The sequence below is a fragment of the Cavia porcellus genome, unplaced genomic scaffold (genome assembly GCF_034190915.1).
Source record: "Cavia porcellus strain 051 isolate PalLab524CR breed Dunkin Hartley unplaced genomic scaffold, mCavPor4.1 scaffold_11, whole genome shotgun sequence".
NCBI lineage: Eukaryota > Metazoa > Chordata > Mammalia > Rodentia > Caviidae > Cavia > Cavia porcellus.
The window spans coordinates 65,539,299-65,566,055 of NW_026947494.1; the positions used below are offsets into that span (position 1 = coordinate 65,539,299).

At 33.6% G+C, this 26,757-nt stretch overlaps 1 protein-coding gene across 3 annotated transcripts in view; it reads right to left on the bottom strand.

Moving 5' to 3' along the window:
- The window catches only part of Ap3b1 (adaptor related protein complex 3 subunit beta 1), a 259,442-nt gene that overhangs the window by 72,898 nt on the left and 159,787 nt on the right, over nt 1-26,757 (bottom strand). For all 3 annotated transcript variants that reach the window (XR_010050584.1, XM_063258393.1, XM_063258392.1), the window contains exons 16-20: nt 22,965-23,151; nt 22,012-22,142; nt 14,280-14,388; nt 11,816-11,972; nt 8,771-8,912 (exon numbers count right to left, since the gene is read on the bottom strand). Coding sequence is in view for 2 of the 3 variants with exons in the window: in XM_063258393.1 (XP_063114463.1) it covers nt 8,771-8,912; nt 11,816-11,972; nt 14,280-14,388; nt 22,012-22,142; nt 22,965-23,151 (726 nt within the window). In the remaining variant the exon portion in view is untranslated. The remainder of the gene's footprint in view (nt 1-8,770; nt 8,913-11,815; nt 11,973-14,279; nt 14,389-22,011; nt 22,143-22,964; nt 23,152-26,757) is intronic.

Consider the following 26,757-nt stretch of genomic DNA (forward strand, 5'->3'; position numbering starts at 1 on the left):
ACCAACACACACATAGCTTTGAAGCCTTCAACAGGCTTGCTGTTGGGTGACAGGCATGGACCAGGTACCAGAATTTTAACATTGCTGTGTCTGACCTCTTTGCTCAAAGTATTCATTAAAATTTATGAAAGATGTTCCCAGGCTCTTGCAGGTGGGAAACCATTTACTTACGTAACAGTTTTGTAGAGAGAATATTTCAAATGTATTTGCTCGTAAGTAGGGCTCTCCCCACTATAGGTTTTCTTATTCAGTAAACTATGTTTATGAAAACTGTGTAACTATGGACTAGAACACCCATAAACCTGAAGTATTCAGTTTCGTTAGACATTCAGAAAAGATTATTTATCTTTCTTTTCTTCCCTTCAAAAAAAGGTGTAATTATGGTTTTCTTCCTTCAAAAAAAGTACTAAATAGCACTGTAGTCAACTAAAAACCAACAAACAATAGGGTATTGAACAGGTATTATCTGTGTGAAAGTTCTTATCTTTTATAATGTATGCTCTTGTTGTAAGTGAAATCTTCTCAAATTACAAGTCAGAACTCTTTGCTAAAACTCATTTATTCATCTATTCAACATACAGAATTTTCACCCAGACAGGTATAATCCCTTCCTTTAAATAATTTATATCCATCAAAGAAGTTGGGCGCTTATTGTTCACATAATGTTTCACTAAAGTTATCATCAAAAGTTTTCTCAGTATTACAGCTTTTAGCAGCAGTGCACACACCAAGACAAAGAGGATTTATGCAAAAGTATATGGCAGATAAAATTTTAAAAACAGGAGCCCAGTGTGATGGCTCATCCTGTAATCTCAGCACTCAGGAGGCTGAGGCAGGAGAATCATTGCAAGTTCAAGACCAGCCCGGGCTACAAACTGAGATCAAGGCCAGCCCAAATTGCATAGTGAGACTCTGTCTCAAAAAGACAATCAATCAATCAATCAGTCAATCAACCGACCAACCAGTCAATCAATGAGTTTAGTCTTACTTATTTGCTTCCCTTATGCCAATACTAAGAGAATCAAGGAAATACATTAAAACATCAATTACAAACATCAACACTGACTTTTTCCTCAAAATAACTATTTCTGCTATTGAAAACTAGTTTTAATATTCATTCCTTATTTAAAAACAAAACAAACAGTGTTTATCCCTCTCTCCACTTGTGAAATGAACTACAACGTCTAGAGCTAGGGGAAAAATAAAAGAAATGGTTAAGTTTTGAGGCTGAAATGTAAAAATTGCATGTAAATGCAAACAGATTCAGAATGAAAGTGGCAATTCAACTGAAATATTATTCCTGTGGAAAAGAATATATAGCAAAAAGAGCTTCACATCATACGACCTATCAAAATGCAGTGCTGAGCACAGGGTGTAGCTTCCTACAAGCTACAATGGTGCATGACTGTTTTTTTATGGAACTGTAACCTTCCCAGCTGAAAAATTAGAAACCTATCAAATCAAGATAAAGTTAAAGCTGAAGTCAAGTCTATACCTTATTTTCTACTCCACAGTCGAGAACAAGTAACAGTACCTATTAAATACACATCAGATCATATACAACATAGAACAGAGCTACATGTGAAACTGGCATAACCTTTTATTATAAGCCCAGAAAAGAAAGAAAAAAGGCTTTCAAAAGGATAGAATTTCATTGAACAGCAAATAACCAGTGACTAAAATACAACATTAGCAATAGATAATGGTCAATTCTACTAAATTGAAAAAAGTCTGCATTTGAATCAAGACTATAAAATGCTTCATGATGTGTTTGGCATTCCCCTCTTATACTGTATTTCATTTTTCATTCAAAAAAAATCCACAGTAAGTTCAAAACATTTTCATACTCAAAGGATCTACTAGAAAAATAAAAATCTGAATTCTATACAAGGAAGTTAAGAGCTCTACTCCATCAAACATTTCTCCATTTGCAATTTATCTTGGTAATAGAGACAGAATCTGGGCAAATGCATATAGGGATCCAGGCAGGAGATTTTTCTTGCTCAATGCATAATTCATGTGCTCCGCCTGCAAAGTGTGTAAAATGAGAATTTCACACCGCAGCATGAGCCACGGAGCTGCAGAGAAAAGGCAGATGAAATCATATTTTACTGTGTGAATTTTATTTCTTACCCTCCCAATATTTATACAAAACGATCATTGACAAACCAAACACACTGACAGATCACCCACTGTTTCCATTGTGTTAGTACTTGAGAAGAGATCAGGCAGAAAGACAGACAATTTGTTTTTGTATATTTTTTAAAACATAGGATTAGGTTTTTAACAGTTGAGTGATTATATTAGACTTTTATAAGAACAACAGTAACTGATCTTAAGCTCTCACTATAAAAAGTACCAAGTTATCATTTTATCCTCCTCAAATCTCCATTTTGTTTCTATGGTGTTCAATTATACACCTCAACACATCAAAATTTTCAGACTAGAATACAAAGTCATAGGTTTAAGAATCTGATTTCTATTTAATGTGTTTCATTTTGAATAATAAATAACAAGATCCTGGAAATACTAAGCTTCAAATAATACAAACAAAAATATGTAACACTTTACCAGTAAAGATGTTTTATGTATTATTCATGTTCATTTTTGTGCTAATTTAAAAAAAGTAAATGGAAAAAAGATCTGACATATGACAAGTACTAAATATGCTTTCACTATAAAGAAGTTTTAAATTTAAACCTATAAGACAAGATAATCAATATGTAAAGTTTATCAAACCCACACTGTACTTTGAAATCAACAATTCAAGACTAATTTCTAGTCTCACAAGGCAATGTATTTGTATGATATATTTTCAACTAGTATTATACATTAAGGACAATTTAATGATTCTTTTCCTTTCAAGCTATCTGACATATTTGATGTTTTAAAAATCTGGGGCTCACACTTCAAACATATGCCTTAAAATACAAGTACCAGGCCACTGAGTTAAAAAGAAGTCTAATGGCTAAAACAAAGCTTCTCTTATTAAGTTATATCTAGTCCAATAAGAAAACCCACCCACTTAATGCAATTCTCTTTGTTTTAAGTCTCAACCAAAATCAGTTTTGGAGAACTTAAAATATAAACTAAATTGGGAAAGAGAGAAATGCAGAGACAAGGCTTTGAACTATTAAGAATAAAAACCAATATTTTCAAAATGCATCAAAGTCATGCAACTGCAGCATATGTACTTGGAAGAAAATAATTAAAACTTGCTTTCTATTTTTCAAATACAACAGAATCAGAAAACAGTTCCATTTCATACCAGATGCCAAAATGCTTTATGCTCAGGCACTTCTCATACACATGATTCTCATTCCCAAATCTTTTATTAAGACAAACCTTAACACTTGCTGACATTCCAGCACTAGTCACTGTACCAGTGACTTGTCTTGAAACCTGAAGAGGTGTCATGGCTTCTCTGCACCTCACAGAGAGCTCACAGAGATCCCAGGTACACACAGCCTGAACAAAAGCCGATTAGGGAGGGCATCTCCCACACCGCTGAGAAAGCAGCAATGATAGCATTTCCACAGCTGGTACATACACTGTTCCAAATATGGGATGCTCTTAATAGCAAATGCTAAATGTGCATATACTAAATATTTTACACTAATAGACTATGTTTTATATGCTTCTTATATAAATGTTAATATGTACAGGAAAATACATAAAAGTAATTCACAGTAATAAGCATTATTTAAAATTATAATTTTAATCATCAACTATCTAAATTTTCAGTGGGTGGTATGCAGATATGGTAACTATTAATAGAATACACATTAAAGCTAAGGTACAAATAGTGGACAAACAAGCTGACAGCCAAAGTAACTACAGAATATAGGACTGCTAATATATTAGTTAGTGATGAGAACGCTGAAGTCTGGTGGCACAGCCCTGTAATCCCAGCACTCAGAAGGCTGAGTCAAGAGTATTGCCACAAGTTTGAGGCCATCCTGAGCTACATAGTGTGCTGAAAACCAGCCTGAAATACATAGTGCTACTCTGTTTCAAAAAAAATAAAATTACCCTTGAAAACATAACTTAAAATATTTACCATCTGTTCAACACATAATTTTAACTATCAGCAGAATATAACTTAATTACATAGGTAAAAATAAGAGAAAGTGATATAAATGAGAATCTCTTTCACACATGATGATGTGGTCTGTATTTTTTTCTCTACCCTTCCACAAAATATTTTTTTCCCTTCACACTGTGTATAGCATGTAAAAGTGCTTAAAATATGGAATCATTACAAGTAATTTTGCTATAGGTATTATTTACAGCAAAAGAATTATTTCATGAAAAGGACTATATTCAAAATATTTCTCAAATATGCTTCAGAAAGTATTCCTGCCCATCAAAATAACTGTAACTGAAACACAATAATCTTTATCAATTACAATATCTTCTCTTAGATGAGGATGCTTCTCAATCAAGACGACAAACATGGCATATGAAGGTCTGACTAGTGTTGTGTCTCCTGAAGCCTGGGATTGAGTGGCTGACCCTACAGCACACAGTGTACAGCAGTGGTCCTTGCTCTCCAACTGTCCCTGTGCCTTCTCCTTTATACCATTCTGATGCGCAGTATTGTAGTCATTTTCAGTTAAGACCACACTTTTAAGACTACTTTCTTCTCCACTTGTATTTTCTGCAATAAAAGACTAAAAGTAGGAAAAGAAGAAACACAGTGATTGCAGAGAACCTAGCAACCACTGGAACATACAGAATGATAGAAGCCAAAGGTAAATCTGGAAGAAAAAGAATGAAGGTATCAAAAGGTAGTGCTTTAGGCTTCAGTTTAGAAAAACCAGTAGCATCTGAGAGACCTAAGACATGGGTCTAAATGTAGGAAAAAAAATAAAACTGGAGCTGCTATAAAGATGGACAGGTATTACCACAGAAATATTTCAATCAAAGCTAAAGGAATGAATGAAAAATGAGGGGAGAGGACTAAAGAAAATTTGTTCATGTCAATTAACACATCTGAAAAACTGATAAGTACTAAGTACTAGGTTGACCATATGATTCATACTTGGGTGTTTGAAGAGGGTAGAAAAATAAAGCATCGAAAGAATGAAAGATCAAAACAGATGTAGACCGCTTGAAATAGTATAGGAATGCCATACCAAAAAAAAAAAAAAAAAAAAAAAAAGATTGAGGAGGCTAATAACCAAGAGAGGATCACCAGATTTGGGGAAGTTTTTTTTTTTTTTTTTTTTTGCGGTACCAGGAATCGAACTCATGACCTCGCGCTTGCCAGGCAGACGCTTATGCCACTGGTCCCTAGGGAAGGGTTTTGGCTGCCTTTGCAAGACAGTATTTACAAGTAGTGATAGAGATGGAAACCACTTTCTAAAGTTAAAAGACGTAATTGTGCTACGTACTGGGTGGAGGACATATAGATTTTTCTTTTTTTGGTTCTGGGGATCTAACTCACAACTGCATGCTTGCAAAGCAGGAGCTTATGCCCCTGAACTAAATCCCCATCCCTAGACTATTTTTTTAAACTCTCACTTTCACATTCTCTCTCTTCTACTCCTCACTCCTTTCTCTTTTTAGGTGCTACAAAGTCTTAAGTCCTTTTCTTTCCTTGACAGAAGAAGAATTAACAGAGAAAGAGATTAAAAGTATAAAGTAGGCAGATGACTATTAACAAAACAAGGCCAAAGAGTAGTAGGATTTATTCCTGGGTGAGTGGAGAGGTATCACTTACAGAGAGATGAATTCAAACACGCACAAGCTTGTAATCCCAGCATTTGGAAGACTGAGGCAGGCAGATCAGTGAGAGTTCAGGGCCAGCCTGAACTATACAGCAGAACTCAGTCTCTAAATAAATAAGTAAATAAACAAATACTGGGATGAACGGTGATTTTTAAGTTAGAAAGCAGAGAGGGATAAGATAGTAACAGTGGACAGCAGCTGTCTTCTAAGAAAAGTGGTAAGATTATAGGCTTCAAGTAAAAGGTGGTAACTGAATGCTGACTTATCATTTGAATAGTATAGAAAGTGAAATGTGCAGAAGACCCAGGGGCCATAACTAGGTTCCTTAACATTGGTGTTCTGTGACTCTGACGCTGTTCATCTTCTTTTTTTTGGTCTTTTTCCTTTTTTATCGGTACCTGGGATCGAACTCACGACTGCCTGCTTGCAAGGCAGGCGCTTATGCCGCTGAGCTAAATCCCCAGCCCCTACTGTTCATCTTCTGATAAGTTCAAGTTAAAAAGTGTTAAATTTGTTGCTTTACAGTTGCATAGTGCTTTACACTGATCTTTCACATTTGACTTTTGACTATAATATTTCAAAGAAGCAATGTGGATGTTAGCATTTCAGCTTCATACATGAGGAAACTGAAGCATAAAAATATTATCTCTCAACAAGTAGAACACTATACTTATCTCATAGGACCCCATAAAAATTAACTATTTTGAAGTCACATACAGTATTCAAGGTATCTCCAGGGTCTTATTTTCATGCTCAATGTCCCCAAAACATTGTCCAGATGAAAGAAAAGGAGAAACAGCATAGATTTAATTAAGACTACAGACTTAAGGCATATGAATTTTCAACACTAACTCATTGTCATACTAAATTAAGGTAAAGCACCCCACCATCTGCTTCATTACTCATGATTTGGATAGAAGTCATAACATTTGGTACAAGGAGGACTTTTCCACTATTATAGAGTTGCTTATTATTAGAAAATTGGTACATCTGTAATCACGCAGTATATTCCACATCATTCAAAAAGAAACAGAAGTATGCAACTGTGGTAGCTCAGGGGAAGAGTATTTATTTCAGTTGCTAAATTAAAGTATACACACACAGACACACACACACACACACACACACACACACACACCAGGGGGAGAGTATTTCAGTTGTTAAAATGTACACACACACACACAAACACACATACACACACACTCCATATCAGCTTATCACAAAAAGAAAAATTAAGTCATCTAAGGAAAACATACAGACACAAAAATACCAATAATGTGAATTAAGCCTAACTTTTTACTGGTCTTGGCTCACTGCAACAGTTCGATTTTTTTATACTGATGCTCTACAGTAAACTATTACCAATTATCAAGAGAGTCAATCTAATCATTGAAATCTTGACAAAGAAAAACAAATTAAATCAACTGGAGGGCCACTATAGCTTTTAATAGACTTCCAAAGCTCTGCTTTTAATACCATATAGGCAGGTAAGTTTACAGTTTTTCAGCTTTTACTGAACATAATAAGAACGACAACTTTAATTTCACCTTCTTGTCATATATACCGATGTCCTGCTGTCAATTTAAAAACCATTGACTTCTTACTTGGGTTTTACTTATGTTAATATCTACAGTCCTTTGTTTTAGACAATATCTTAAGCTTTTTTTGGTAACTCAATACAGAAAATGAGAATATAACAAACCCATGGCACAATGAGATTTTGTATAAGGCCACATTAACAAATAATAAAAATCTCTAAAGGTTTATGAGAATTTGTAAACACAAAACATTTTTATGTCATATACAGACACAAGATTTAAATACAAATCTAACTTTAAAGTAAGTTTTACTGTACATAAAATATTTGAAATAAGACAAATATTATTCCGTATCTTAAATATGATCAGTCTTAATAAATCTCTGAGGAGAAAGGGCAACTGTCCACTCCTGTGAATTTCTTTCACACTTGGCTACTCAGAGGACATATTGAAGACATTTAAACTCACAGAACTAACAATGGAATGAAAAAAAGAACACTCAGTTAGGAATAAATGAAAGGCAGTGACCATATTTTCAACAAGTGGAATAATATGGCCGATATATAACATCACTGCACTTGAAGCCCAGCATCAATGTGAGCTGGGGGGGTTCACAATACATGCGGGGGTGGAGACGATGGATCAGGATGATTATTAGATATGAATTTTATATTAGTAACTACATTTTTGTGATTTATGCTTTCATTTTTTGCTCAAAGCAGACAAAAAGTACAGTTTTAAAGTATTATATCAAAATGCATTTTAATTCTACTGTACTATGTAATTGGATTCTTACATTTGTTTTGAAATACTGCATTTTGTTAACTAGTTAAATAACATACACCTTCTAATTGAAGCCTTAAAAACATTCTATTATTCAGTAATAACTGTTACTAAACATCTAGTATTATCTATTTATTTATAGCATAGGAAAATTTATGGGGGAAAAGAAATAGGGAATAGGAGTAGGGAACACAAATACTTCCTGAGAGACAGGAATAGGTTACATTCCAGAACTTTGTTTTTTGTTTTTTTTGGTACCAGAAATTGAACTTAGGACCTTATGCTTTCCTGGCAGATGCTATGCCATTGAGCTATATTCCTGGCCCTCTAGTACTTTTTAGAAAGTGGATTAACCTCAATTTTTCATGACGTTATGTACATTTACAACACTCTTGCTCAGGTATTTCTAAGGCTTCCTTTCAATCAAAAGTCTCTCTCATCACAGCTAGACAGGAATTTTAGAGGCAAGAGATGTGTTAAAAGGACAGTCTAACGTCTCTGCATAGTGAGACTATACAGGAAATGACTGCCTGGAGAAAAATCACAAGTGTGAAGGAATGAACAAATGGTGTTTATTTATTTTAGTTGTAGTGATGTTAAACTTGTTCCTTTTTTGGTTGACTTTCAACAAAACACTAATTCTTAAAAATATGTATTCCTAACTTACAAAAGGCTATAAGAATATCTTTGATTACCACCAATGTATTATCTCTTACCTTAGTGACTTTTCTTGATTCAGACTCACTTTCAGATTCTGATTCAGACTCTGAAGAACTTTCTTCTACTGAACTAGATTCAGCATTAGAAGAATCTGAAGTTTTAGATTTCTTATTTTTCTTCTTCCCATCTTCAGAATCACTATGTGTAATATAAATTTTGATATATCAACTATAACTCCTTTACATAAACATTTAGTTTATATAAAACATATTAAAATATGGTTTTAAAATTTCAGAATATATTAATGAAATAGTAATACAGTATTACTTATAACCAAATAAACCAAATACTTCAAATGCAGAAAATTATAACACTAAATGATATTAGGTATGAACAGTAATAACTTCAAAGATTTTAAATTGTCTCAAAAATCATGTTTACTGATAAATTTAAATACTTATACAACACAATATTTTTGCTAGAACAGACCTGGCACTATACATTTTTTTCCATCCAAGAAACTACTTAAATGAGTTCCAAAATACGACCTTAGACACATAATGTGTTAACCAATGCCATGAGAAATTTTCTAATGTACGGAGCCTTATTAAACACGTAAATCAAATATAAACTTTAAAAATAACCAAATGATCACCCCTAAGTGCTCAACACCAACCATCTGTTTACTAACAGTATGTACTGACCATGGACAGCATACTGGCACTAACTGAGGTTCTAAGGATAATGCTGATTTCTAAGGTACAGATGAGCTCTGTGTGCCCACCTTTTAGTGTCTGCAGCTCATTGTAAGATACATGAAAATGTAATAAAGTATAATGTGTCATGAAAACATCTGAGGGAACACCTATAGTAATTTAACAAAGATTCAGAATGAAAGACAAACTGAGAAACAGGTTAAAGACAGGCAGATTTGGTAAGGGGACAGTTCTCCAAAGAACTAACACTTGATCCAAACTCCTTACGGTAACAGATGCCTTAAGGTGTTTTATAAAAATGTAACCCAAAACTGAAAGTCCAGCTCCCGCCACTGTGTGTGTGTACACATGTGTATATTATTTTTAAAAATTGAGGGAGTGCTAGGCATATTGTGCCAATCATTCTGATCATCTGACTTACAGATGCTCTTGTGTAGTACATTACTCATCTACAATAATGAAACTAGTATTGAAGAAGGTTGAATAACTTGCTCACAGACACTCAGATGGGGGCCAGGAGGGAAACTGGAACTTGAGGCCATCTTACTCCAAAGCCCAGAGTATCCCACTGCATCATACCACCTTCCAACACATGAAAATACTATAGACGGTACAGTTCAAGTTTAGTCCTAAGTAGTTCCAATCATAAAAAGTGTAATATGTCCCTCCTTCAATTTTTAAAAATAACACACACATATACACACATGTACACAAACACAATGGTTTCTGAAAACAACTGAAGCTTATGAAAAGCTTTATAAATTACCATACTAGCACTTTTTAAAAAAATTCTCAGACAAGAGACACAGGGTGAGGGAGAATACTGAAACAAGGGAAGAATTGATATTTCTCAGAATCAGTTTTTGTGGGGGGAAGTCTGATTGGTGTTTATTAAAAATGGAACTATGGCAACATCTCAGCACATGTGTAATTATATTTGAAGACTAAATAGTATTTTTGTTCTAGAAAAAAAAAAAAAGAATGGGATTTTATTATCCCCAATTCACTGAGCAAGATATACTGAAAAATATGAGGATTTACTCATTTGTAGTTTTCTTTGGTAAAACAAACAATTTTTTAAAATTAAAACATGAGTAAAGAAAAAAGTATTTTTGAAAAAATCATGAAATTAACAGGATTACAAATATCTAGCACTCTGATGTTAGCTGTTTAAAAACATATCACATGCACTGATCAAAATTTTCTTTCTGTAAATACGATTCTCTTAACACCATAGGTACTCTGATATTAAATCAGAAATAGAGAATTTCTCTTAAAAATAAGCCTATTACAAACTAAGTATCTCCTTTGCTAAAACAAGTCAATGATTCTAAATATATCTAACTTCTACCATTTAGGAGAAAATTTTGAAGGTAAAAATGTTATTTTAATATGCATCACTCAATTTTGATGATAATTATTGTTTACCTTACTGCTTAGAGTTTCAGATGTTAACCTAATGAAAAGAATTTACTGGTAACTAGGTTTTTAACTTTGCAATGATGAAAAGCCTGTATTAATTTAACCTACAGATTTCATTTGTTCTGAACAGGAAAAACAATATAAATCACTTTTAAAATCATTAAATCCTGACTTAAATTAATAAAGTCATAATTAGGGCATTATGCTGTGTTTGTTATGGAAGTGGCAGGGCGAGCTGCTTTAATTACTGTCTGTAATAAAAGGAGCAGAGAGCGTACTGCACCCCAATCAGTGCTGTCAGCCACGACGGAGCCGAGCTGCAAACTCATCAAGTGAGTGGGCACTGGGCTCCCAGGAAAGGGACATCATGTGGCCAGAGGCGACTCCCTGACAGCTGTGAGGAAAACACAGCCATACAATCCAAGGTATTAGCCCCAATTGCTCAATGTTTTAATGACACTTTAATACATGATAATATTGTTGATAATGAGAGATCTTAAAAACTGCTAACACTTAAATATCTTATGACCGTCTTCCTTCACAGTCTTTGACTCTAATATTTGGATCATAATCTTTTTAATAAAACATTATTTAGAAAAATCAATTGTCTTGGCTACATAAAGGCAAAGTATTGAAGGATTTAATTTTAGTCCTCAGCAAAATTGCTACAAAAGGTAATTAAGTGTTTCATCTCTGCTGCTTGATCGCTTAACTCAGCTGCCCAAGGTTATGCCAATTTTCAAACTGTAACCCAAAGATTTGCTCAAGCTCATAATGAAATCTAAGCATCAGAACTGACAAAATAACTCGAATTTCTAGCACCTTAAGTTAAATTTAAAAGATTTCATATCTGTTTAGGACAAAATAGACCAAAATTGTTTTCTGTATGACTTAACAGAAATATTAGCTGAGTGAAAACACCACAGAGCATTTTTTGAAGGGAAGTGGGCCTGAACAGTTCACCTTTTCCCTCTGGTTTCTGAACTCCTCTTGGTGGGAGCTTTGTCCTCTGCTTCTGTGGCACTGCCACTCTCACTGTTCTGCTCACTGGATGACTCCTCGCTGCTGTCCTCACTGCTGTCCATACTGTCCTCTCCACTCTCACTTTCAGATTCGCTCTCTGAAACACAGAACAAGATGCTTTGACCTAGAGCCATTTTATTACACATAAGGACACCTTGCCTGTCACTATTCCTCATGAAGGACACCAGCTGCTGAGGTTTAGGGAAGTGGTTTTGATTCATTTAACACTTTTTACTTTTGCTCCTCATTTGTTCAGATCTTGGGGATGAGCTTGGAGGATGTTCAGACACTGAATGGAGAAAAACAAAGTCAACTTAAGCCATGTAAACAAATCTGAGGGAGCTCAGTTTCCATCAAACCCTTTAAATATCCACCACTGCATGTAGTTTGTTTCTGAAAAAACTGACATACAGGAGGCGATGTAAGGATGAAGAATTAGTATTGAATTCTTCTACTTGTAATGAGGAATTTTATTCAGAGAAAAGAAGTCAACAGTTGGATAGTCTTAGGAATAAATTCTGAAGGAAAAATAAGACAAACCATCTCCAACACCAAAGTCGAGAACAACAAGCAAAATTACTAATTAAAGAGCTATTAGTTATTATTAACTAGCCCAGGATACTAGGACATACAGGTCTAGTAAATGATAAAAATTAAGTTATGCACTTAAGAGTGTTTCATGTACAAATTATGGTATGTTAGGATTCTTTCTGAATAAATGATTCGTAGAGTATCTTTATGCCTACCTTTTAAATGAAGCATAATTTTTACTATTTAAAATGAGTACAGTGTAGATTTGTGCAACAAATGAAAGGAAAACTGTTCGCTCACCTCTGACCTATGAGATGAAGTATGCTTCACAACAAATGTAATTCTATGGCAACTCAACGTTATTCTAAAGGTACATGACATCATTCAGAAAGATCCATTCATGATTTGGGGATGACAATGTACAATGTATGTACTATTGCTGCCCCCTGTTTTTGAAATGACATGTTTTGAAATTTTGTTGTAGATTCTTTTTTCATTCATTTTTTTTTTCTTTTCATCCTTGAAATAAAAGATTTGGAAAACAAAACTAAACAACCCCCCATTAGATTAAAAAAAAAAAAGAAGAACGATTCATTCACATTGTCATGATGAAAAGCCAGGCATGCTGACAAGAACAGTTTACAGTTCTCAAGTGGAAATCTCCAGGTTCAAATCTGAGACATAAGAATGCTTCAAATCCAGACACAAGAATCAGCAAGTTATGCAATTTCTCTGGGTCCAAGTTTCCTTTTCTACATCTGGGAATAACACTACTACCCACGTAACGGAGATGCTGTAAAGACTAAATAATCTGAATTGTGTGCAGTGAGAGTAACACACTAGGGTCTGTCACATAAGCATCCTCTTCAATGAAGAGTGAAATTTATTTTACCTAAACATTACTGAAACAAAACTGATAAAAACATTCTGAATATGTTGTGATATTAAAGTTACCCATATAGACATATATTAAACGAGCTAACTGGCTTATACTGGAAAAGAAATCACAGTATCTCACATCATTACCCTCATATCACCACATGGGATTGCAACTTGAATCTGAGCACCATGAAAAAAGTCACAATGTTAATGGGATATTTCAAATACTGTATATGTTGAAAAAAGTTAGGGTATGATCAGAAATGAGCTTATGACTAAAGGGATTGAGACTAAAATCTATACAGTATAAAACAAAAAAGAGTATGTTTAAATATAGAAACATTCTCAATGGTCTAAATCATTCCTGAAATTTCATTTTTTAATATTAACTTTTTGGATTGAAGTATTTTCTCTACTTTTCAGTTTTCTGCATCAGAAGGTGATATAACTAGGATTAATGTATGAAACTAATCAGAAAACAAAGACTTGACAAGGGAGTTAGGAATAAAAGAATGCATTACCTTCAAGTAAGACATTGGATAACCCAACTAATAGGGAGGGGTCCTCATTCTCCTAGGAATAAAGCTTTTAGAGAAAGCTATGTACCATTTGTCTAGAGTCAGCTCTGCTTATAGGCTGTTAATAAGAAAATGTAACTCCAATATATTTTTGTTGTAGAAAAATGTACAGAGTTTTAGTGAAGGGATTAAAAAAAAAAAAAGAACACCTAAATTCTACCCCTTTATCAATCAGATAAAGGGAAAGGAAGGCACCTTACTCAACTTGCAAGGCTAAAAGCCAAGTCTTCTAAATCTTTCCTTTCAGGATTCTTTTTATTGCACATTGTTGACATGAACTGTTTTGGCTCTAGAAAGAGAAGACTTCTGGGATGTACCATATTTAATTATAGGCTGGAGGATAAAAGACAAGATAAAAAGACGTTTCATGGAACCTACAATGCAAATAGTGTATTTCAGTAAATTATGAAACCCACCACTGTCACTGCTGCTATCAGAAGAGTCTTCCTCTTCTTCAGATTCAGAATAAAATTTCTTAGCAGGATTTTCTTCCTTTGCTTTGTCTCCTGGGGTCCATTCTTTTGCCTATTCATAAAAACAACATAAATATAAATGAACTGTCATTATGAGATTCAGGTTTCTGCTAAATCATTGAGAATACACTGTGAAATCAGAAAAAGTCAAAGGCCTCAACAAATCCTGATAGTAAGGCCAATCTTCCTTACCCCGGAATACAGAAACAAACCTTCACGCAGTATCCAGTATGTTAAATCAGCTGTATCATTTTATAGACAATTGAAAACACTTTCGTGTCTGTTGGTACGCAGATTTAAACTAAAATAATACAGCTTAGAACAGCTGAGGGCAATCAGAGGTAGACCGCAGCTGATATTGGGGTGGCAAGTGGGTAAAAGAGAGACAGACACAGACACAGGGTCAGGGAGAGAGGGTGGGGAGACAGGAGAAAGGAATGGAGGGAGGTATAGAGGGAGGGAAGAAGGCAAGGGAGGAAGAGAGAGAGAAGAGAGAAATTGGTAGCTTGACATTAGGTAAAAAGGAGAAGGGAGGACAAGAGAGGAAAGGAGGACAGGAGAGAGGGAAGCAGGGAGAAAGATTTGGTGTGGGCAATAAATCTCAACACCCTAACATTCTTTTCGTCATATACTAAACATCTGACCATCAAGAAGCCCTCATAGCCTTGGTCTGGGCCATCTCTAGAGCTCCCCTGCATGTCACGGCAAGGTCTCCTAAGTGTTAGCTTGCTTCTGCTCCACACTTGCCCCCCACCAGTTTGCTGAACACAGCAACAGAATGAGTCTATCAAAACCTAAGTCAGATCAAGGTCCTCTTTGGTTTCAAGCCCTGTAATGGCTCCCCATTTCACTTGGCACAAAGCCAAAATCCTTTCAGGCCTGGGCACAGGCTGACCTAGCTGTCCCTTCATGGGCAACCTTCCTGTCTGCCTCTGGTCTGCTTCACACACACCTCTCCAGCCACTTTCATTCTTGCAAAGGCCCACTTAACTCTAGGAACTTGCCCTGGATTAGGGAGGGTTAGGATCCCCATTTCATCACCACCTCTGTCTTTCTCTAAAAATCGCAGCACTCATTTTCTAGTACAGTATAGAATTCACTGATTTTTAAAAACTGCTGCTTATTCCTGATAGAACATAAGACCATAGATTTTTAATACTTTGTACACTGATACATCCCAAATGTCTGCCATAGTAAATGTTAGTTATATTTGCTAGCCCCTTAAAGACTTCATGTTAAATTCAGAAAATATGTTTAGATAGAAGAAAAATGAACTTTGGCATTTAATAAATATAGTATCAGTAACTACTGAATAGCTTTCATAATTGTGCTCTTGATGGACTTTGAAAAACATTAATTATGTTTCAATGCTCCTTTGTAAACAAAGAAAAATGTGTATGTTTTATTTTTTATTTTTATTTAAAGGAAAAAAACAAAACAGTGTAAGGGTACAAGTAATACAGAATTACAAAAAAAACCACCAGAAATCACTAGTTAATAGATTACATACTGTCATCTTAGAAACAGTTGTTCAAGTTACAGGATTAAAGCATACAAAGTGGACACTCAAACAGTGAGACTGCAAACAGTTGTGTTCAATGATCCAACAAAAACTTAGTAATATGGTCATCTATCTTAACACACCTAAACACACTTGCAGTTGTATCCTTTGGCGCACTTTCAAATATGACAAAACAAAGCAGTCAGTCAAAACAAGGGATGGACATAGCACATGATGTAAAAACAGAATACAAGGTAATCAACAATGATTACCATAATGCCTCTTGCTACCTTAAAAAGAATTGCTTATATCATTAGGTATAATAAAATTGAACAAAACAGTACAGAACAAGACCAATAAAACCTAAACAATGGAAACATTACAGGAAGGTAATAGTCAAACCAGAATGGGCATCATAGTGAATCTTACTGCCTTCAAAGTAGTTGCCTATACCCTCAAACTTGATACTATCAAACAGAACGGAACAGAGTAAAATCAGTCAAAACAAGATAGTGGAAGTAATATAGGGCTTCAAATCAAGTTAATAGGAAATCAAAAAAGTTACTATAATATATCCTGCTAATTTTTTTATTTTTCCCTTAATTAAAAAGATAATAAAAAAATAAAAAAACAAAAATTTTTAAGAAAAAATTTAAATAGAAGATTTAAATAGGGAGGGAGATTGAAATAAAAGAGGATATAACAACATACAGGTCAAAGCATAACAATTTCAGCAACCTAGTGGTTCACCACAAGATAACCCGACTTATTAGTAGTTACCATAGTGTCTCTTTCCTTGAAATATTTGAATGTAATTTCCTATACTATAGCATCAAACATATTAAGACAGTGTGAAACCATTAAAGAGGATGAAAGTATCACAAGGTATTTAGAATCAGCTAACGGAAAATGAACAATGGTTTCTATATAATCTCTTTGCCTATAAAAATTTTTGTTTATACTATCACATGTAATAAAATCCAGTAAGACACAACATGATAAAACCAATGGAGACAGAACAACAACAGTTTGGTGGGTCTTCAAAACAAGATGATATTAAATCAGTACTAGCTATTATGAAGTCTTATTTTCTTCAAGATAGCTGTTCACATCACCACAGGCAATAATATCAAACAGCCCAAAATAAAGCCATTCCAATTAATGAGTGAAAACTTTATAAGGCTTCAAAACCACATAATGGGAAATCATGACTACCACATACTTTCATATATTTGAATCATTTCTTACAATAGGGAAACTATTCGGTATTCATGCATGTGAGTTTGATTTATTTCACTTGTGAGGATGGTCTCAAGCTGCATCCATTTATTTATAAATATCTCAATGTGACCCTTCTTTATAGCTGAGTAGTATTCCATTGTATAAAAATATCACAACTTTGTATCCATTCCTCAGGTGATGGACACTTGGGTTGTTTCCAAGATCTGGTGATTACAAATTGTGCTGCTATAAACATGGGTGCACATATATCACTGTGGTATGATGCTTTCAGTTCTTCTGGGAATATGCCTAGAAGTGGAATAGCTGGAATAAATGGGATTTCCAATTCTAGCTTTTTGAGAAATCTCCAGACTGACCTCCACAGAGATTGTACCAGTCTACACTCCCACCAACAGTGTAGGAGAGTTCCTTTTTCCCCACAGCCTCTCCAGTATTTGTTGTTGATGGTTTTCTTGATTCTGGCCATTCTTTCAGGAGTGAGATGGAATCTCAGTGTGGCTTTAATTTGCGTTTCTCTAATGACTAATAATGATGAACATTTTTTCATGTATTTATTTGCCATTTGTATTTCTTTATCTGAGAAGTGTGTATGTACCTCGGATGCCAATTTTTGGATTGGATCTTTGAATTTTGGGGGTCTGAGTTTTTTTAATTCTTTATATGTTTCAGACAGAAGTCCTTTGTCTGAGGGAGAGTTCACTAAGATTTTTTTCCCTGTTTGTGGGAAGATGGAGATTTCTTTTGACATGCAGAAAGTTTTTAATAAGAGGTGGTCCCAGTTATTGATTCTGGGAAGTATTTCCCGTGCGGTTTGAGTCCTGTTCATGAATTCTCTACCTACTCCTATGTCTGCAAGGTTTCTACCCAATTTGTCTTCCAACAGATTTAGTGTTTCTGTTTTAATATTCAGATCTTTGATCCATTTAGATTTTAATTTAGTACATGGTGATAGACATGGGTCTAGTTTCAGTTTTCGGCATATGGAGAGCCAGTTTTTCCAACACCATTTATTAAAGAGGCTGTCCTTCTTCCAATGAACCTGTTTGGCTCTTTTATCAAAAATAAGGTGGTTAAGTGCGTTTGTAGTTGTGGTTGTATCTTCTAATCTATTCCACTGATCTTCGGCTTTGTTTTGATTCCAGTACCATGTTGATTTTACTACTGTTGCTTTGTAGTATAACTTAAAGTCAGGAATTGTGATGCCTCCCGCCTTGCCTTTGTTGCTTAGAACTGTCCTTGCTATTCTAGGTCTCTTCTGGCTCCAGATGAATTTTAGGAGTGATTTCTCTAGATCTATGAGGTATACTGATGGTGTATTGGGATTGCATTGAATCTGTATAAGCGTTTTGGGATAATGGCCATTTTCACAATATTTATTCTTCCTATCCATGAGCAAGGGATGTCTTTCCATTTCATGTGTATTTTTTAAAGGTCAAATGTGTGAAGTTATTCATTACACCTTTAACTGAATTTCTATTATGTGCTATTTTATACTAGAGCACATATTTTGTTGTAAAAGAATTTACAGTGTGAAACAGTCTTATTTAAGAATGTCTCTCAATAATTAATGGACAGAAAAATCACTGAGAATTTTTTAGCTATTAATACAAGTAATAAAAATATTAATTCTGGTTTGGGGGTTTAGATTAGTGGCATAAGTGCCTGGTTGGCAAGCACGAGGTCGCAAGTTCAATGCCAGGCACCAAAAAAAAGTAGTATTATAAGACTTAAGTCTAAGTGAAAGCTCTGTACTTCCAAGGAAGAAAAAAAAAAAATCAAAAAAACTGTAAAAATGTTAATACTAAAAAAACAATGTCTGGGGTTTGTTCTCCTTTGAAGTTCTAATTTAACTGATCTGGTATACTTGTGACAGACTTACTTTCTTTAAAAGAGTTCCACATGATTATAATGTGCAGCTATAGTTGAGAACCACTGATCTAGAAGGCCTGAAGTATGTTGCTTAAAAAGATAAGCTTCAGTAACCTGGAAAATTACCACATGAACAATAATAGGAAAGTGACTCAAATATATTTGACTAAGATCCCTCAGATCAGGAATCCTGCTTTTTTACATGTTTACATGATTTTTTTCCAAATATGAATAAGGGTAATAGTTTATAAACCAGGGTCCCTTATATTTAGTGAACATTAAGGCCTCAAATTTTATCAGTCTAAAACTTTTCTCAACTCTGACAGAAAGTTTGCTGGAATAATTTAGCAAGATTGAGTCAACAACTTAGGAAAACTGGGCTCTTCAGCTCAAAGGAGTGTATTTTCTAGGTATGGCAAGAACTTATTTTCATAGAGTTTAGATATTAAAGAACCAAAAACTACCAATAAAAGTATTTCAATGTTTGCTATTGTATGACAGGCACAGTATCTAAGCAAAAGGAGCAACAGGCAAAAGAGTATCAGGGAGATGTAATTTAGAAGCTTCTATAAAATATATGACTACTATGTGTTTATAAATCAAAAGACCCTTGATATGCAAAATATAACCTTCTTGTAGCTGGAAAAAGAATCATTGTTTTCTAGAACTAAGCAAATACAGTCTAAAGGATCTTCAAAACTTACTAATATCATAATGATAACATAAATATACATTATACTTGATTATCCTGGAAATCGTGCTGTGTAATTCACAGTGACTTCTAATAGCAATCTTATTAGGTTCTCTATTGTTTTCAGATATCAGATTATCTAAAGCTAGGCCATTTTTCCCACTAAATTGTATTTCCTCATGAGATTAGACCCTATAAGATCACTTTATAGTAAACATAATACAGGTATTATATATAGAGTTGTATGACTCGGGGTAATTGTTAGATAAGACTGAAAAGCAAGAAAGAGGACCTGGATGTTATTTCAGCACCGTTACAGATGCATTTGACAATACAATTGGCTATATTATTTTTACATTTAATTGTAGTCCTCACAGTATGGATATAAGCCGATATATCTAAGGGACCAACAGCCTGGTGCTGTTTTCTGCACATCATCAACAGATGGTAACAATTCCCTTCAATCTGTTTCCATCAGCTGTAATTATTTTCCGTAAGTTATCAATTATTAATTTCATGAATATGATAAGCGGAATGAAAGAGAAATCAGTTTGTCTCTGCTGAACTGGACAAGTGAAATGAATATAAGAAAATAGGTTATTTAAGTACTGTCCTTATAAGGTAGTTAATGCTTAGAAAAACACATGAAAATGGAAGAAGCCAGCCAACCAACCAATCGATCAGCCAATATAAAGATACTGCTGAAACCGAATTAAATTGCACAACACTGCTATCAATTTCTGCAAAGATAAATCTTTTTCAGGGAGGCAAAAAGGTAAGTGGATGTAGTGGGGGGCCAACAGGATGATTTACTTGGGCCAAAACATTATGTACCCAAAACTGAAAGGCTGAACCATAAAAACAAACAGGCATAAGAGAAAAAAATGTATTTTCAGAAAGAATCATACCAAGGGAACATTATATTCATATTCTAGTTTCTGATCAAAAGTTGCATTAATAAGAGAATTAAGATTACTTAGAAGAGTATGTAGATTTTACTGGAAATCAACAAACAGCTGTGAGAAAAAATAGATGTGCTGTTAGTTTTCACAGTTTTTATGTTGTTTTCTAGGCCGTCTCTAAACAGAGATAATTTGTGAAGACAAAACAATGACAGTGCTAAACACTTCGGATGAAATAGTTTGTAAATAAGCTTAGTTTCCATACTCTAGTGTTATATAATAAAATTCAGTAAGTAAGTTCATGGCCCTTGGAATCAGAGAGAGCTGGGTTGGAATCCCATTCCCTCCATTTACAAACTATGTAAATTTAGGCAACTTAGTTAGGTTCTCTGTGCCTCAGTTTCCTCATTTGCAAAACATCATTAACTAAGAATGACCAAAACTTGTCATCACTTTGAGGTTTAAATAAATAATGTTTGTCAAACATCATAGTATACTGCCAGAGTTTGCTAAATGGAATTATTATTAGTCATGATTGTTTCCAGCCACACTGTAGAGCCAAGGTGAGTTTCAGTAGTTATAAGAAATGTCATTCTCTGAAGAATCAAATTACATGGTTATGTTCATTATAGAAATTATATATAAAGTAATAAACAATTTCTGCTGTATATGAAAGAGTCAAGAGCAAAGAAGTTAACTTTTCAACAGGAATTAGTGGTAAAGAACTCTAGTTATCTGAATTCTAGTTCAATGTATCTTTTGTACTGGAAAAAGACCCAGAATATAATTCTTAAATGCTCTTTTTAAATTAATTCTACTTTTAAAAAAGATCAGATATGTTTCACGTAGTCAATTTCCTAATTAGAAGGTCTCCTATTTTTATTTACCTAAAAAAAAAATAGAGTATTTACCTAAAAAATCGAGAAAGAGTATTTGTGTAGTATGTTTTAAATGTGAAAGCAGCACATTATATGCTTTGTGACACTGTCAAAGGGTACTTTTGGTACACAATGTTCCCATAAATATTTAGGTTTCACTTAAAACAGGTACATTAGAGAATCTAAAGGAACATTTTGTAAGGTTTTTCTGGAAAAGAACAGCAAAAATTATTTAGAAAAACACTGACAGGAAGCTTATGAATCTCTAACAAAGTAGAAAAGGCTCAATCCAATGAAACTAAATACCTTAGAAATTGAATCTACGCAGCTACAAATGCAGTCGCACAAATGTGGGCAGCACTGATGCAGAGAATTCAATTCTCTGTTTCCTTGCAGAAAGGAACAGTACATGTACAATGGCACAGGAATACAACATTATTCACTTCTCATAAAGGTGAGGTATGTCTAACATATGACACTTAGAAATACCAGAACGGTTTTCAATTTCCCAAAAAAGCTTTTATATGAAACAATAGTTATCTTAGAATCTCCCAATGTTTGAACAAAATTAATTCCAGAAAGGTCAACTTACCAACTCTATTACTTCAACATTTCTAACCGATGGGTCTGGCGCCACCTCTGGCCAATCAGACAATTCCAGGTACCCAGAAGCTTTAATATTGAGAGTATGAGACAATGTGCCAAGCTGGAAATGATCTCTATCTATTAAAAAGAGAAAAAAAATATAAAACGAACAATATGTGCCACAGATAACAGAACAATCATAATCAGTGTTCCAGGTATTGGCATATTACCTCAAATGTCAAGGAATAAACATGAACTAGGAAGCTCTTCATAGGTCAAAAAACTGATTTCAGCCCACAGATCACCATAATCTCCCCCATAATGGTCAATAAAAAAGCTAATCAGTCAGTGTGTTTAGAGGTGTTGCTCTGAAATGTAGCTTCTCTAAAAATTACTTTAGTGTGAATATTAAGAATGACAGCACAGTTAAACAATCCATATACATGTCTTGGCACTAACACATCAGAATTTTAATAGTTTTTCTACAAAACTGAATTTACTTTTGATCATTTTACATCAATTAAACAAGAACCAATACAAAAACCAAGGTATATGATTATCTGTTCCAACTGGATTAACTACTTACCAAACTGATAAAATATTTAATTAGTCCTTTTTTTAAAAACTGGAAAAAAATGTCTTGTGGTGAAACACTACGCTGCTTAAATTGTACTGTTCTGATCTGTGTTGTTATGTCCTCTTTTACCTTAATCTTTTTTAAAAATTAAAAAAGTATAAAATATCTGAAATTATTTAGGTGAATAAAGTCTATAAATATGTAAACTTTAACTAAATAAAACTTGCTATAGAAAATATATGAAGTGAAGGCACATTGTTCTAACCTATCTATATCTGATAATCATTTGTATTTCCAAAGATAAATGTTAAATGCATTAGAAATGCAACATTGCCATAATGTTTTAGATAAACATATCTTTTGCAGTTATATAACCTTAATACCTTTAAAAGGAGACTCAAGCAGTGGTGCAGGTTTTTGTGCTAGGAATATTTTTTTGGCATATTTACTTAAAGCTCCACTCTTCTCATTCGGAACAATAAGCTGTCTAATAAATCTTGTGCGGTCTCTGATGTCGTAGCTCTGATCATACTTGCCGAGATTTAATATGTACTGGGTAAGCAGTTTTGTCTGTTGGAAAAAAACAGAACAAGTCAAGAATACAGTTATTTATGATTATTGATAACTCTGGATAAACATATTTAAAGATGTAATAAAAATGAATGGTTATGTCAAACAAATGTTGTTCCGTAGGGAATATGCATTTCTAACACAGCAAATGGAATTTTGAAGCCAAAGCACATGTCCTCTTCTGTACTGGGGAGGTGAATGCTGAGTACTGAGAAGCAGCCATGTGCTAGATTATTAAACTGCTGAAGTGGAAAGAAAGGCATCATTAAAAAAATAATCATATATGGCAAACCCGCTGAAAGGTCTACGTGAAAATAATGAATGTGGAAATACAACTAAAAACATGGCACTCAAAACTTAATCGGAAAAATATGCAGGACATCAAAACATCAGAGAGTATTAGGGGGCTGGCAAACTGCTTCTCCTGAGGTGTGTTTTATGAAGAGATACTGTCCCTGGCATAAGCAGTGTCTGCACTCTGACTGCACTCAGTTACTTTACCCTGAATTATGACCCATTAAAGCAGACACATGAATCACTGAACTGGATTACTGCAAATTATTTGCAGTGCATTTAGCTGTTACTTTTTCATAAAAGCAAGCTGCTGATGCCCTCTAAAAACTAGGATAAAAGACTTCTTTCATTTTTCCCCCATGCTGCTTATAGCCTCTAATAATATTGGTCATTTATTTATTTATGTAAGGGAACAACTTATTATAGTAGCTTTTACAACATAATAAGTCTTCCTAAGTCAATTTTTTAATGCACTACATTAACATACATTGAGATGATTTTAATAATAATTAAATCAAAATGGAAATGTTCAAACACATTTGAATTTTAAACTACAGTGTTTTCTTTCTTTTTTTTACTACTGAAAAAGCATAGTTTTCACTTACAAGGCTAGATACAGTACATGTGTACTTGTAACTAAGCAAAACAGGATCCATAAAACTTGGGGAAAATGAACCAATGAATACTAAATCATTTACATTACAACATTTAATACACATTAGAAACAGATAAAAATAAAATCAATCTAAGGTAGGAAGAACTAAAGACAATTTTAGAACAATACGTCAAGGTACAGGAATGGTGTGGTAAATTACTTACAAAAATAATTGACTTGGATAAAAAGCAACCACCTTTCAGTAGCAGAGTATTTAAACAGAGTATTTAAATTTAAATTAGCCTAGTTTTATTAAAAGTACAATTTAAAAACTGCAAGTGAAACTGTTAGTAAGTGCTTTGCTGAATTTGGTTATCAACAATTACAGTCACTAATTGCTAAACCATGTTGGTTTAACTACATAAAAGAAAAATTTTTATGAAACATTCTCAAGACAATTAGCAAAATATTCACCATAACTCAACAGAAACTTAAAAGTAACTGTGGTACAATAACTTTGCAACTACCTTGCTGGGAAAACATGACAAACTAAACAATTAGTTTTCTCAAATGTATAGGGAGAAGTTGCAACTAAAGTCCATTTCAGCACAAAGACTTAGGACCTGCAACTAAAGTAAATCAAAGAAATCAGGTTTGTTAACTGGTAAATTGCAATGATTTTTTGAAGTAATGCAGTGGTAATTTTGCTTTTAGCTTCTATCTCCAAAATTAACTTTCAGACAAAGTTTTTAAATATATTAACAGACACTACTAAGAGTGAAATAAGGTATTTAAAGTAACTAAAGTTATATAATTAAAAAATACATTTATGATTAATAAAGTTTATATCAGCAAGTTTACACTGTATATAAAACAGTTCTGTTAAAATCCATTATAAAAATAAATTTCTAACATATAAAAGCACGCATGGATATAATAATGCACTAAAACATAAACAGAAGAAATATTTGTATCCAGTAATCCAGTGCTGTAGCTATCACTAGCATCAAAGTGTATTTCCTAGAAGAATGTATTTTATATGGTCTTCTTAAATTACATAAAAACTAACTACTTTTTTAAAAAAATTGAATTGTATGATTAATATTTATGAAATTTTTATGTTTAACTTACTCTTTTCAGTATACCATCATGTTTTTAATGGAGAAAATATCCTCTTTAGAAGTATTTGTGAACTAGCTGATAAACTCAGAGAAAATGCTGTTGAATTGTCAATTCACTTCTTTTGTGTTGAAAACTATAAATATTTCAAACAAAAGTATTTCACATTTTCCTTTTTGGATAATTTTGTTAAGATAAATCTTTCACATTTGAAGATTATGCCTAAACTTTTCAACCATTTCATCAAATTTAGATACTAAAAAAAAAAAAATCAACGCTTATACAAATAAACTTAATTTAAAAATATGAACCTTGTTTTTACTTGTAATATAGTAATATATAAACTAATTTAATTAAAAATAGATGCTCTATTAAGAGTTTACACAATAATGTAAAAAGTTCAAATTAAATCTTTTGGGGGGCTTATAGCTAGGTAAGTGCTTTAACACTGAGCTATGCCCCTATTCTTCCCAATTAAATTCTTCCTTTGTTCTTACAAAGCTAATTTTCAATCTTTCTATTTGCAAGATTTGTTTCCAAGACCTGCTATGCTAAAAAATTTCAAAGACTGAAAGGTTTTGCTATTCTATTTGGTTACATTTTAGCAATTTCCAAAGAATTTGTTAACTCTAAAGGGTATATCCAAGACTCACTAATCAATAAAAACATTTTTTCAGGCACTATTACATAAAATAGTTATTTCTAAAGTTCTGCCCACCAACATGCAGCCAAATGTGTAATGGCAGCACTGTCACATGAATTTTGCAGCTCAGTTAGGCTGTATAGACTGATAGAGTAGATTTGACCACTAAGACCTCTCTCAATTGGCTGAACAGCAGTATTTGTTTGCTTACACTACCACCAATTCTAAGAACATTTCTGTTCCCTTAGTTTTCTTAAGTTAGTAAGAATACTGATTTCACCATGACAACTTCCTTCCAGTAAAAACAAATGATTCTATCTTCATATTAGTTTTTAATTTTTTAATAGAATCTGCAGAATTTTTGACAGAACAAACTTTTAAAAGATCTACTCTGATTTATTCCATTTATAGCACCAACATAACAAACACAATGCTCTGAGCCAACAGTTGAACTATTTTGGAACCAATTTATTCCCTATTTCAAAACCAGCAGCTTGAGCCCTTTTTCTACTAATGACAGTTAACATATTAACCGCTATTACTTCATTTTTCACACATGCAAAGGAAATTTGGAATGAAAAATGAATTTTTTAGAAGTTGTTTGATCTAAATGAAGTTATGTTCTGAGAAGAGTTACATAAACATCTTCTGTGCTTATATACATTAAATTATTCTGGATGCAAAATGTTAAAATTACACTTCTTAAACAGATGTCAATTCCACTATGATCGATCTGCTGTGTGGTTGCTGGCATTATACCTCTCAAGGTAGACAGTAAATGTCATAAACATTTTTTATGTTAGGTACTGAAATGGAAATTCACCACGCTGTTCTTCATTAAATAAACACTCTACTCTTTAGAAATTTATTGCTGATGAGTTTTTAACAAAAAAACTACCAAATGATAAAATAAAAGTCTTTAGATTTACACTGCATAATAAATGACAGAACTACT